The sequence below is a fragment of the Pygocentrus nattereri genome, chromosome 7 (genome assembly GCF_015220715.1).
Source record: "Pygocentrus nattereri isolate fPygNat1 chromosome 7, fPygNat1.pri, whole genome shotgun sequence".
Lineage (NCBI taxonomy): Eukaryota > Metazoa > Chordata > Actinopteri > Characiformes > Serrasalmidae > Pygocentrus > Pygocentrus nattereri.
In genome coordinates this window covers 38,371,980-38,383,347 of record NC_051217.1, presented here as the reverse complement: position 1 = coordinate 38,383,347, position 11,368 = coordinate 38,371,980, and the positions used below count along the sequence as shown (strand labels likewise).

The 11,368-nt window shown below is 44.1% G+C and overlaps 1 protein-coding gene across 2 annotated transcripts in view; it reads right to left on the bottom strand.

The window, feature by feature from the left end:
* Positions 1 to 3,667: 3,667 nt before the first annotated feature.
* The window catches only part of ccnl1a (cyclin L1a), a 10,792-nt gene continuing 3,091 nt past the window's right edge, over positions 3,668 to 11,368 (bottom strand). Inside the window, exons 4-11 of one of the 2 annotated variants that reach the window (XM_017715433.2) lie at positions 9,783 to 9,903; positions 9,430 to 9,494; positions 7,563 to 7,662; positions 5,971 to 6,075; positions 5,686 to 5,827; positions 5,434 to 5,542; positions 4,965 to 5,063; positions 3,668 to 4,571 (exon numbers count right to left, since the gene is read on the bottom strand). In XM_017715433.2, the coding sequence (XP_017570922.1) occupies positions 4,151 to 4,571; positions 4,965 to 5,063; positions 5,434 to 5,542; positions 5,686 to 5,827; positions 5,971 to 6,075; positions 7,563 to 7,662; positions 9,430 to 9,494; positions 9,783 to 9,903 (1,162 nt within the window). In that variant the 3' untranslated portion in view covers positions 3,668 to 4,150. Of the gene's footprint in view, positions 4,572 to 4,964; positions 5,064 to 5,433; positions 5,543 to 5,685; positions 5,828 to 5,970; positions 6,076 to 7,562; positions 7,663 to 9,139; positions 9,154 to 9,429; positions 9,495 to 9,782; positions 9,904 to 11,368 lie in introns of those variants that run through there. The other variant, XR_005130459.1, reaches the window with a different exon arrangement.

Below are 11,368 nucleotides of genomic sequence, written 5' to 3'. Positions count from 1 at the left end.
CTGTAAAGAAAGAGGGGTTAGGTTTTCTACAGGGAAGCATTTCACCTCAAGCCACGGTTTACATCTCAAACACCGAATTAATCTGAAATTTTGAAGAAGAATGGTGGACTTCCCCTTTAAGCTGAGTTTAATGCAGCGCTGCTCAGCATAACAGCCGAACACAAGCGACGATCAGAGCGTTAGCGGTGCAGTGGCGCCCTCTGCTGGACGCGGCGCGGCATATTTCCCCCCGCGGCTGCCAGTGCTGACGCAGTACCGTGAATAAACCTGAAGAAGCGGATTATTTTAATCAGTTGTCTTTCTCTGGGGCTTCAGGGAAACTCCGCCTGTCCCCGTCAGCTACAGCAGCCCGAGCGAACTTCTGTCTCCGCCCCCAAAACGGTCCTATTAGAAGGGAAAGTCCACCTTCTTAACTAAATTCTAAGTCCACGATCAGAGTAAGTGCTGGCATTAATCACGGGCTCGGCTCAGCACACCGTTATAACAAGACCAGAATAAGAGTTAATACTGCACTATTTTACTATTACTGACAATTATTTTTAAATTATTAATAAACATTAATATACATACATCATCCCAGTCCGAAGAGCGACTATTCAGGAGAAGAACATACATTTATAACACAAGCTAAGGTAAAGAGGTTTTATTCCACATGATTTTGGATATATTATATATATTATATATCGCTGTTATCAGACCAAAACCTCGTATCTCCAAACTGGTAACTTTACAGGAGAAGGAAAAAAACGTACTTTACTTTCAATGCAAGTCAATGGAACCGGAACGTTTTTTCAAGTCATTTGGGCCGTTTGCTTTGCTCCATTCATCATGACATTGACACACAATGTAAAGGACAACAGGCATTTTCAAATTACAGAGGTATGCCCAAAAATATTGTGGCAAGTTTTTGGCATTTTAGCTGTTTACCAAAACATATTCAAGATACAGTTGTATAATCAATCATCAGGGGCTTAAAGTGCAGACTCTCAGCTTTAATTTGAAGGTATTCACGCCCCAGTTGGGAGGACGGGTTTAGGAATTACGAGTCTAATATGTAGCTGCCACTTTTTCAAGGGACCAAAGGTAATTGGACAGTTATCTCAAAAGCGGTTTCAAGGGCTGCATGGGCTACTCCCTCGTCAATCCATCATCGATTTAGATGACAGGAATGTTAGGAGAGGCTGAATCAACAGTTTGGTGCATTCTGGGGGGAAAAAGAGCGCACTGGTGAGCTCGGGAACTCAAAAAGGCCTGGACGTCCACAGAAGACAACAGCGGTGGATGATCGCAGAATCCTTTCCATGGTGAAGAGAAATCCCTTCACGACATCCACCCAAGCTAAGAACACTCTCCAGGAAGAAGGTGCATCAGTATCTGAGTCTACTGTAAAGAGAAGACTTCATGAGAGCAAATGCAGAGGATTCACCACAAGGTGCAAAACACTAATCAGCCTCAAAAATAGAAAGGCCAGATTAGACTTGGCCAAAAAACACCTCAAGCAGCCTTGAACTTCTGGAACAGCATTCTTTGGACAGATGAAACTAAGATCAACCTGTACCAGAATGATGGGAAGAAGACAGTATGGAGAAGGCTTGGAACGGCTCATGATCCAAAGCGTGCCACATTGTCTGTAAAACATGGTGGAGGCAGTGTGATGGCATGGGCATGCATGGCTTCCAGTGGCACTGGGTCACTAGTGTTTACTGATGATGTAGATGCAGATTGTTGATTGGATGTTGCTTCACCATGCAGATGGACAATGACCCAAAACTTACTGCAAAAGCAGCCCAGGAGTTTTTTTTATGGCAAAGAAGTGGAATATTCTGCAACGGCTGAGTCAATCAGCAGATCACAACCCGATCGACCATGCATTTCACTTGTTTAAGACAAAACGTAAGGCAGAAAGACCCACGAACAAGCAACAACTGAAGACGGCTGCAGTAAAGGCCAGGCAAAGCATCAGAAAGGAGGAAACCCAGCGTTTGGTGATGTCCATAGGTTCCAGACTTCAGGCAGTCAGTGCCTGCAAAGGATTCTCAACAAAGTACTAAAAACGAACATTTTATTTATGGTCAAGTTAGTTTGTCCATTTACTTTTGAGTCCCTGAAATGAGGTTTTGTAGAAAAATGGTTGCAATTCTAGATGTTTTATAAAATGTTTTTGTTCAAATCCTTGTATTAAACAAAGTCTACACTTCAATTGCCCTACCCTGCGATGGACTGGCGACCTGTCCAGGGTGTATCCTGCCTTCCGCCCGAAGACTGCTGGGATAGGCTCCAGCATCCCCCCGCGACCCTGACGGAGAAGCGGCTTAGAAAATGGATGGATGGATGGATAAACTTCAATTGCATCTCAGTTGTTTCATTTCAAATCCAATGTGGGGGCACAGCCCAAATCATGAAGATTGTGTAGCTGTCCAAATATTTCTGGGCCTACCTCTGTGTGTGTGCAGCCTTGCTACATCTGCTCCATTCAACCAGAAGTGATATTATTGCAAGAACTGTAAGAAGTATCTAGAACAGGAGTGCTCAAACCTGGTCTTGGAGATCTACCATCCTGAAAAGTTTAGCTCCAACCCTAGAGTGCATCACCCCCGATCCTCTGGAAGCAACATCAACAAATGAGTCCAGAACTTCAAGACATTGGTTTCCATGGCCGAACAGCTGCACACAAGCCTAAGATCACTATGCATAAGGCAAAGCAGTGGCTGGACAGCTGTAAACCACACTGCTACTGGACTGTGGAGTAGTGGAAACGAGTCCTCCAGTGCCATGGACCATATTTCACTATCTGGCAGTCCGACTGACGAATCAGTTTGGTAGATACCAGGCAAAAGCTACTTTACTTGAATGCAGTGCCAACAGTAAAATTTGGGGGGAGAAGGGATAATGGACTGGGACCGGCTCAATACCAATTCCATACCAACATCCATGGCTTAAGAATGGGATACTCAGCCAGGTCATATAGTGATAGTCAGGCATCCATATACTTTTGGCCATATAAGTGAGCTCACCATTGAGGGGTTTTAGGCAGTAGTTGAAATTTGTTGTTTCCAACACATCAGATCAGCAGATCTGACTTCACCCAAAGCCGAGGCTTCCAACACTCCAACCAATACTTAAGTGATTAATGATTAAGTGACCCTTATTAGACCCACAACGGGGAAATTTCACCTCTGCATTTAACCCATCCGTGAAGTGGAACACCACACACACTCTAGTGAATACACACTAGGGGGCAGTGAGCACACTTGCCCAGAGCGGTGGGCAGGCCAATCCGCAGCACCCAGGGAGCAGTTGGGGGTTAGGTGTCCTGCTCAAGGACACCTCAGTCATGTGCTGTCGGCTCTGGGGATCAAACCGGCAACCTTCAGTTCATGAGGCTGGATCCCTGACCTCCAGCCCACGACTGCCTGGTCGATACTCAATTTTTCCCATCAACATTTGAGAGATCAAATGGGTTTCAACAGCTCTAACAGAAACCAGTGTGTTTTAATAGCGATGCTATTTGACTTGACTGCCAGGTGATCACTGAGACAGATCCTTGGAAATAAAACCAAACGAAGCAAAATTTAGAACGGCCCACTGAAAAACCACACCTTAAACCTGTACTGAAACCGAAAGATTCATCCTTTAACCCTCAGGTAGCAGAGACGCTCAACGCAGGTTTCAATAGGAAGTCTTTTTTATTGAGTAAAAATCCGACGTGAACACGTGCAGACTAAAACCAGTGTAACAAAGTCACCACGATTGAAGAAAAAGAAAAGTCTGCATCTTGCTGTAAAAAAATATGGTCTATCCCTAGGGAAATCGTTTTCTGTAAATATAACTATACCCGTGCAAAGTCTTGATGTCTTTCCTGAAATCATTTGCTTAAGTTAGTGATTTCCCCCCTTCCCCACTTCAACAAAATGATGCTTTTATAAATCAAAGCATTCTTTGTAATACGTCAGCGTTTAAACTCTTTACACTGTAAATATGTAATTCAAGTCCTTCACTTTACATTTGAACTAAAAGATTATCCAAAAAAAAAAGAAGAATAAAATATAAAACGAGGGAGATTGTGATCAGAATTGACCCCTCAACTCTGACGGCTTCAACGCATACAGCTGGACAAACCCATTCACACAGGACTCGGGGATGCAGTCTCTCAGCGTCGATGGCGGCTGTGGCTCGAGTGGCTGCTACTGTGGTGTTTGCTCTTGTGCGAGCGTTCGTATGAGCGTGACCGTTCCCGACGGTCTCTGTGGTGCCCCCCGCTGCCGCCGCCTCTCTCGTGCCGGTGTTTTTTGGAGCTTAGGTCGGACGACGCGCGCTCCCTCTCCCTGTCTCTGTCGCGCTCCCTCTCGCGCTCCCCCCGCGGTTTGCTGCCTGAACGCGAGCGCTTCCTTTTGTGGCTGTGGCGACTGTGGAGCTTCAGCTCGTCTGTGCGCTGCTTGGACTTCAGGTGCGGCAGGAGAGGGGAAAGGGGACCATGGTTGGCATGGCGCCTTGGCGAAGGGCTGCGGCTGTGCGAGTGGCTGCGGGAGCGGGAGCTGTAGGAGCCAGAGCGACTGCGCCGGTTGTTGTAACTAAGAGGAAAAGACAAAGTGGTCAACAACCTGCCAAACAACCATTTAAACACTCAATTCACATACATCACAAAGCTCAACTGGGGCCCAAACATTTGGTCCTACCAGAAACATGCTGATGCAGTTTAAGCATAATCAACCAATATTTTGTCTAACAATATAAATTAGTTCAGTTAACTGCAGGTCAACTAACAACTCATTAACTGCGTGAGCTCTGGGTTCAGCCAATAACAGGAGGGCATTCACCACACAAGATAATCCTTTATTAGTCCCACAATAGGAAAATTCTCATCTTGTTACAAGCAACTAATAAACCTTGTAAAATTACTTATGGTTTATACAGTTTACTAACTCACTGACTTCCTGGCTCCTACCAGTACACAAGGTACTTACTGTCGCCTAGGAGAGCGCGATCTGGACCGCGAGCGAGTTCTTGAACGAGAACGGCTCCCACTTCTGCTATTCCGACCCAGTTTACTGTCCTTCCTGAGCCTGGGGAAGAAGACAGGACAAACAGTCAGGCACATCTTCACCACGAACAGCTCAACGAAATGCAACATTTCTAAGCGGTCCCGTTTTGCTCCTCAAACTCATGATTTATAACAGATGTCTTCAACTTGACTTTTAACCCAGTTTCTGATCCTAGATTTTGTAATTGTTAGTAGGTATGACACATTAAATCAGTTACACCAACAGACTTATTCACATTAATGAAAAGGGATTTGAAGCTCTCTGGTCTACACTGTGAAAGCACCACAGAAGACTGCCTTCAACTCTTCATCTACCAAGTCTGTTTATGAGTTGACACAAACGTGCCCTGCCAGGTTGGGATCTGAGCCCTACCGCAGCTCGAAGTACACACCCATTATGAGGACTCTTGGAGCCTTGGGGCCGATCCTCAGCTTCTTTCTTCACAGTCTTCACAACCTGAGGGTTTGGAGATTTCTCATCCACCTTCACCATGGGAGAAGCTGCCGGGACCAACACAAATCTTACAAATACTTTTCATACCACTGTTTGAAATTAAATATGTTAAACGTAAAACTTGCACACTGCATGATCAACAAGTATGTCTTTATGTTTCAATAAACAAAGTGAAAACTGCTGGCCTTACATGGTTTGGATCCAGGAGAAAATCCACCCATTGTGGACAGAGCAGGCGTGCCATCTGGGTTCAGCCCCTTAGCTTTCAGCTTAGCCTCCTGCAAAGCCACCTTCCTTTTCTCCACCTCTCGCTCCAGTAAATCATAGTTTGGCTACAAGACAAAGCACAGACAGACCATCAGCAACATGCACATGGCAAAGGTCTAAAAATAATGAGACAAATAGAAAGAGGGCAGAGTTTGAGACACAGAGAGAGAGAGAGAGAGAGAGAGAGAGAGAGAGAGAGAGAGCTTACTTTTTTCCTTGTGTAGAGCTTCAAAGTGGTGATACAGATGTCTTTGATCTCCTCCTCCGTGGCTCCGAAAAGCAAGTACCAGTGTGGCCGAGACGGCAGAGGAATCTGAAAGATTAGAATTTGAAGAATTTAGTCAGATAAACTCAAGACTGCCTTTTGGAACTGCTTGGGTCACATACAGACTAAGAGTGAACAGGAAAAGCTCTGAAATCACATCAAACAACAGTGAAACCAAAAATCACCGTACGGCAAATTATTGCTCTTTTAACCCCGCTTCCTTCGAAGGGACAAGAAGCAATAAAATTTGTTTAATACGACATCTTGTCCCACATTATAACTAAAAATCAATCTATTTGATGACTTATGATTACCAGGAAGGAGGAGGACGCAACCTAACAATCTGGCTTATGCTAAACAAAAGCATTTGAGCTTTTGATTTTATATAACTACACAACTCTGGCACAAAAAGCTTTATTTCTAGCACCTACGATACATGAACATTTGAGCTGGAAGCAGAATGCCTGCAAACAGACAGGTTTGATTGTAAAAAAGGACTGAAAAACAAACTGTAACAGTTGCTAAGAAGTCTGATAACTCTGCAAACAATTCAGTACAGTTCTACATTATTTGGTCCATTACATAAAACATGACTACATTAAGGCCCAAGCCCACTTCACCCCCCCACACTCACGGCGCATTTACACTGCACTGGCGTGTCGATGCACCGCGACGTAACCCATTTGTTTCCAATGGAAAGCGTCGGTTCCGCCAGTGCATGATGGGTCCGTCGCATCGAGTCTGGGGGATGCGGTACGGTGAAAAGTTGAGCCGAGCTGAACACATGCGGCCAGCTGAAGAGGGGGAGTGCGTTCACATTCATCAACGTGCCCTAGCACTGTAAATGCAGCGTTAGCCCTACCCCTCTATTTTGTGCGCTCTCATCTAGGGGTAGCTTGTCCTGATCCTTGTTGAAACCCAGAACTGTGAGCATTTTCTTCGTTAAAAAAATGATAATCATCACTGTATTTCCCATTCCACCTTAAATGGTTACATTCGGGCACCTCAGGCATCAGAACTGCTGCTCCATTTAAAATTCAAACAAGAAGCTGGCAAATAGCCGACTTCAGCTTCTTATCACCAAAGAATTAGGAGCGAGCGATAATAAATGCCCCACGCTCTTTGAAGGCGCATGATTCCCTTCAGTGAGGAGCTGAACTTTATCCTCCTCTGCCATCATTGCAGACTGGCAGGGTTGCCTACAGGGCAGCGCTAGTAGCCTGTTAATGAAGTAATGATCTTTTTATTTGAGGGTCCCATTTTGCAGAGAAGGTTTCAACCACTACCCTCTGTAACTCTGTTCCAAGGGGCAAGGTGACACTCAACAAGGGGTAGGGGTAAAACTAAATAATGGGATTAGGCCACATGTCCACATTTTACCCTACATTAGGTTGTGCCCCGCTCTCCTGTATAGTGAATTAAACGCCAAGTCTGAGCTCTCTGGTCAATTTCTAATAAAGGCAGGTAATAACGTTCACATCTTAATCACCTCTAAACTTAAGACAAAAGCTAATTTACGTTAATTGGAAAGTTACCTGTAAAGCTCTGGCCGCAAGGTAAATACAGGCACAGGCGATGGTCTCTGCTTGAAACCTCACAAACACGTTGGTGCGCAGGCTGTCGTTCATGTAGTTCCTGCAACATAAAAGGTGAAGCACAACATTGCCACATCTCCCTGAGTTCCAGCCACACTCAGCCCCCTCCCTCAAACAAGAGACTCTCTTTCCCCGACCCTCCTTCCATGACGCAGTGCGCTCATGAGGAGTTTTAAGGAGACTCGTGTTTAGCTTTGTCCATTCCCTCCCTCTCTCTCTCAGATACCTCCACATTTGCCGTGTACACAGACATGCAGAACAAATGGAGAGTGCGTTCACGCTGGAGTGGTTCGCTGGAGTCCTGAACATGTACAAAAGCTCATGTGGGCCATTAATAAAAAGGGACAAAGAAGAAAAAAAAAAAAAGTAGGATTTATTATACCTTCGCATGCAAGAAACTAATCCAAAAAAAAAAAAAAAACAAATTACTAGGCTTCCATGCAAAACATTAAAAATGATTCGTTAACCATGAGCTACAACGCAAGCTTGAAATATCATCCACTTTTGCCAGAAAAACATAAAAGGCTGTGTCACCTGCAACTATGGATTGACCTTCTGTTGGGCGATTGCACATGACGAGGTTCAGGAAGTAAAATGGGAGGGATTTTAGGAACAGGTGGCCACAAGGGAAACGGGCATGAATGATGGCATGCAATCCCGACATGTAGCAGCATGCGCTGTGGGTTGGGAAAACGAGAGCCAAAGCACAGCTACCCAGAGAACGAACTACGTCTCAAGCAGTACAAGACTGCGTCAGAGAGTGAGGCTCTGACTACCAGAAAGACACAGACTGAATGGATAGGCATGAACTCTACAATTACTAGAGACGGGCATCTACGCAGACTGAAAAAAAAAAAAAAAAGAAAAAAAAAAAAAGGTCATGGGAGTGAAGGATGATGAAGCAGTTTTAACTTAAGCCCAACATCTCTCAACCATGTGGCAACAAATCATTAGTTCACAAAAAGACAGGTAACACTACACTAATGCATGTTTACTCCTGAACTTGCACTTAAGGCTTGCGTCTGGCTACTTGTACAGGAGACGTTATTCAAAACTGAGAAATACAGAAATGGGAATAGCCAAAAGGATCCTTGGAGGCAAAGCCTGAGCAGGATGGCGATCCCTGGAAGACATTTCTAGAAACCACATCAGTGTGAACACACATGTAGAGGGGAAAAAAAAAACAAAAACAAAAACACTGTACAATACCTACTTGCTTCAGTGGTAAACTGTTGAAATAAATGTGCCATCATTCATTCTAAAGCTACCTTCAAAATAATAACAATAAAAAAAAAACACTTGTAACAAAAAAAAAAAAAAAAAAAAAATACAAATCCTTTAGGACAACCCCAAGAAAACAAGATGATGTTGCCAGATGGAAAAGGCCCCCCTTCAGTGATTCTCGGGCAGAGAGCGCTCACTGGATTGGCCGTCTCGAGACGGGCAGCCAATGGGGGGAGATCCCTGGGGTCATGTGGTTGGAGGAGCAGAGTTCAGAGGTTCTTTATGACACTTACCATCATGGACTACCCTTTAATCAAAGAGTAGAGAGAAAGGACAAAGTTAATCTGAGATCTCCGTGTTTTTAAAATTTTTTTTTGCTTCATTCATGAAATTATAGACTCAATCCATGAATAAAAAAAATGAGGGGGGAGGGGGAGAGACATGTTTGGGTGTAAAAAAGTCCATCAGGTGTAAAAGGGGGGGAGGAAAAAAAAAAAAAAAAAATACAGAGTAAAGGCTTATTTAGTGGGTTGGCTACATGAAGAGCGTCTAGACTCCTAACTGAGTAGGGTTATGTACTTACCAGGCTGTCTGGACCAACGTTTGATTCTTCTCACATTCAAGGACCTGCAGGTACATGACGATGATCTGGAAGCAAAATACATGGCACGTTACGTCACAGTAGGGTGTGGTCAGACCCCCTTTGCAAGGGTTTATTTGTGCACAGCTGCTCAAACCACAGCCTGACCTAATTTACGTCAACGTGCAGAATGCATGATGGAAATACTTTACATTTCACTAGAGGATAAAAACAGCCTGCACAGCTGCTAGCGCAGCGTTTCATCGTTGATGAACAGGATATTCAAAACTATTACACTGCAAGCGTATGACTAGTCCCTCCTCAGTCTGGTCGAAATGTAAATGTGGCCGACTCACCTTGTGCGGGTGTTTGACGTGGACGCAGAAACCCAGCTCCTTCAACACGCGCCGCTCAGCTTTGATCACCTGGTTTTTCGTGTTTATGTAGTTCTGATCAAGTATCAATGGGCTTGAACTCCTGATTTATAAAGGAATGAAAATAAAGTTTTTCCCCCAACCCAAACAATCACCAACAAGAGACACAGTGCCTTTTTGCTTGTTTTTTTTCTCTCTTTAAAATAAAGCTACTTTTTTCCCCTTTCCAACCAACTAAAGGCAACAGGTCCATTTCTTGACTCCTGTAGTTTCAGTAGAAGACTTTTAGACCTGCCACAAGTGACTTGATAGAACACAAACTTCCCCCACATCACAGCTTTAACACAGCAACAACTGCACACCTTTGCACAATGAGCCATGACCATGAGTCAAGTCTGCCAAAAATGCTCCTTCTTTACAGAGAACACAACAATCCTGCCAACAGACACAACACCTGTTTAAGCAGAGACACTACTGCTCACCACAGGCAAGGTGTCCTTACAAATATGAAGTAAAATAAGCAAAAACACAAAAGGAAAAAAAAAGATAAACAATAGAAAATTTTAATTTGGGGGGCTAATTTCCTCAAAAGTTTTATGACCAGATTTCATTAAATGTGAATTAAATTTAAGCTGCGATCTGGACCCGTTCTACGGCATCAAGGAAACGGGTCCAAACACAGACAGAAACACCAAATGACAGCACATGCATTGAGCCAACAGTCAACTGTGTATTCCACTAAAACTAGTAAACAAAAAGAGATGAGTAGGCCATAAAAGACACCATGGATTGGATCCTAGCAGGCAAGACGAGCCTAAAAGTATATAAAATGCCTTGAAGCGCTATTGAATAAGGACCGTGAACTGCGTTTACCAAAAGAAGTCAAAATAAATGACTATAGAAAATAATCGCACTACAGAAATTTTCGCTGGAGGTTCCACTCTACAGAACGTCCAGCAACCAAACTTGAACCGTGGCCTGACCAAGAGGTAAAACAGCCCAACGTGTACTTGGATAAAAACAGGTGATTCACAGAACATTATAAAAACACCATCAGGTCAGACATTACCAAGCTGGCCCATTATCAGCCTAATAAAAAGTGAAGCCACTGTGAAACCACTAACACCAGACAATGACTAAGCCACATTCAACACAGTGCTGACAAAACTTCTGAGTGCCAATGATGCTTCCAAGCTGTGAACCACTTGGATGAGCCATCACGAACTAATGAAATATCATGTATATACAGAAGTTTTGCTTCTAAACTGATCGATTTTATTCAAAAGCCAGTGCAGGACAGTGTTTGGTGCAAACAATTTCAGCTCCATGATGAGTGCACAGGAACAGCAAGGCCCTGCCACATGGATCCAAAATGGAAAATGCTAATCTAAGGTGTGGATTTCTGTGAAAGCTGTGATATGAGGTGGTCTGTCTGTCTGTCTTACGCTGGTAAAAATGGCACAATTTAATCACCTGTGTGAGCAGAGACAATAAAGCTTAAACTGAGATACAGGAGTCACCCAGGCGCTTCGGGACCAGCAGCCAACCTGTCGTCCCCGATTTCCCAG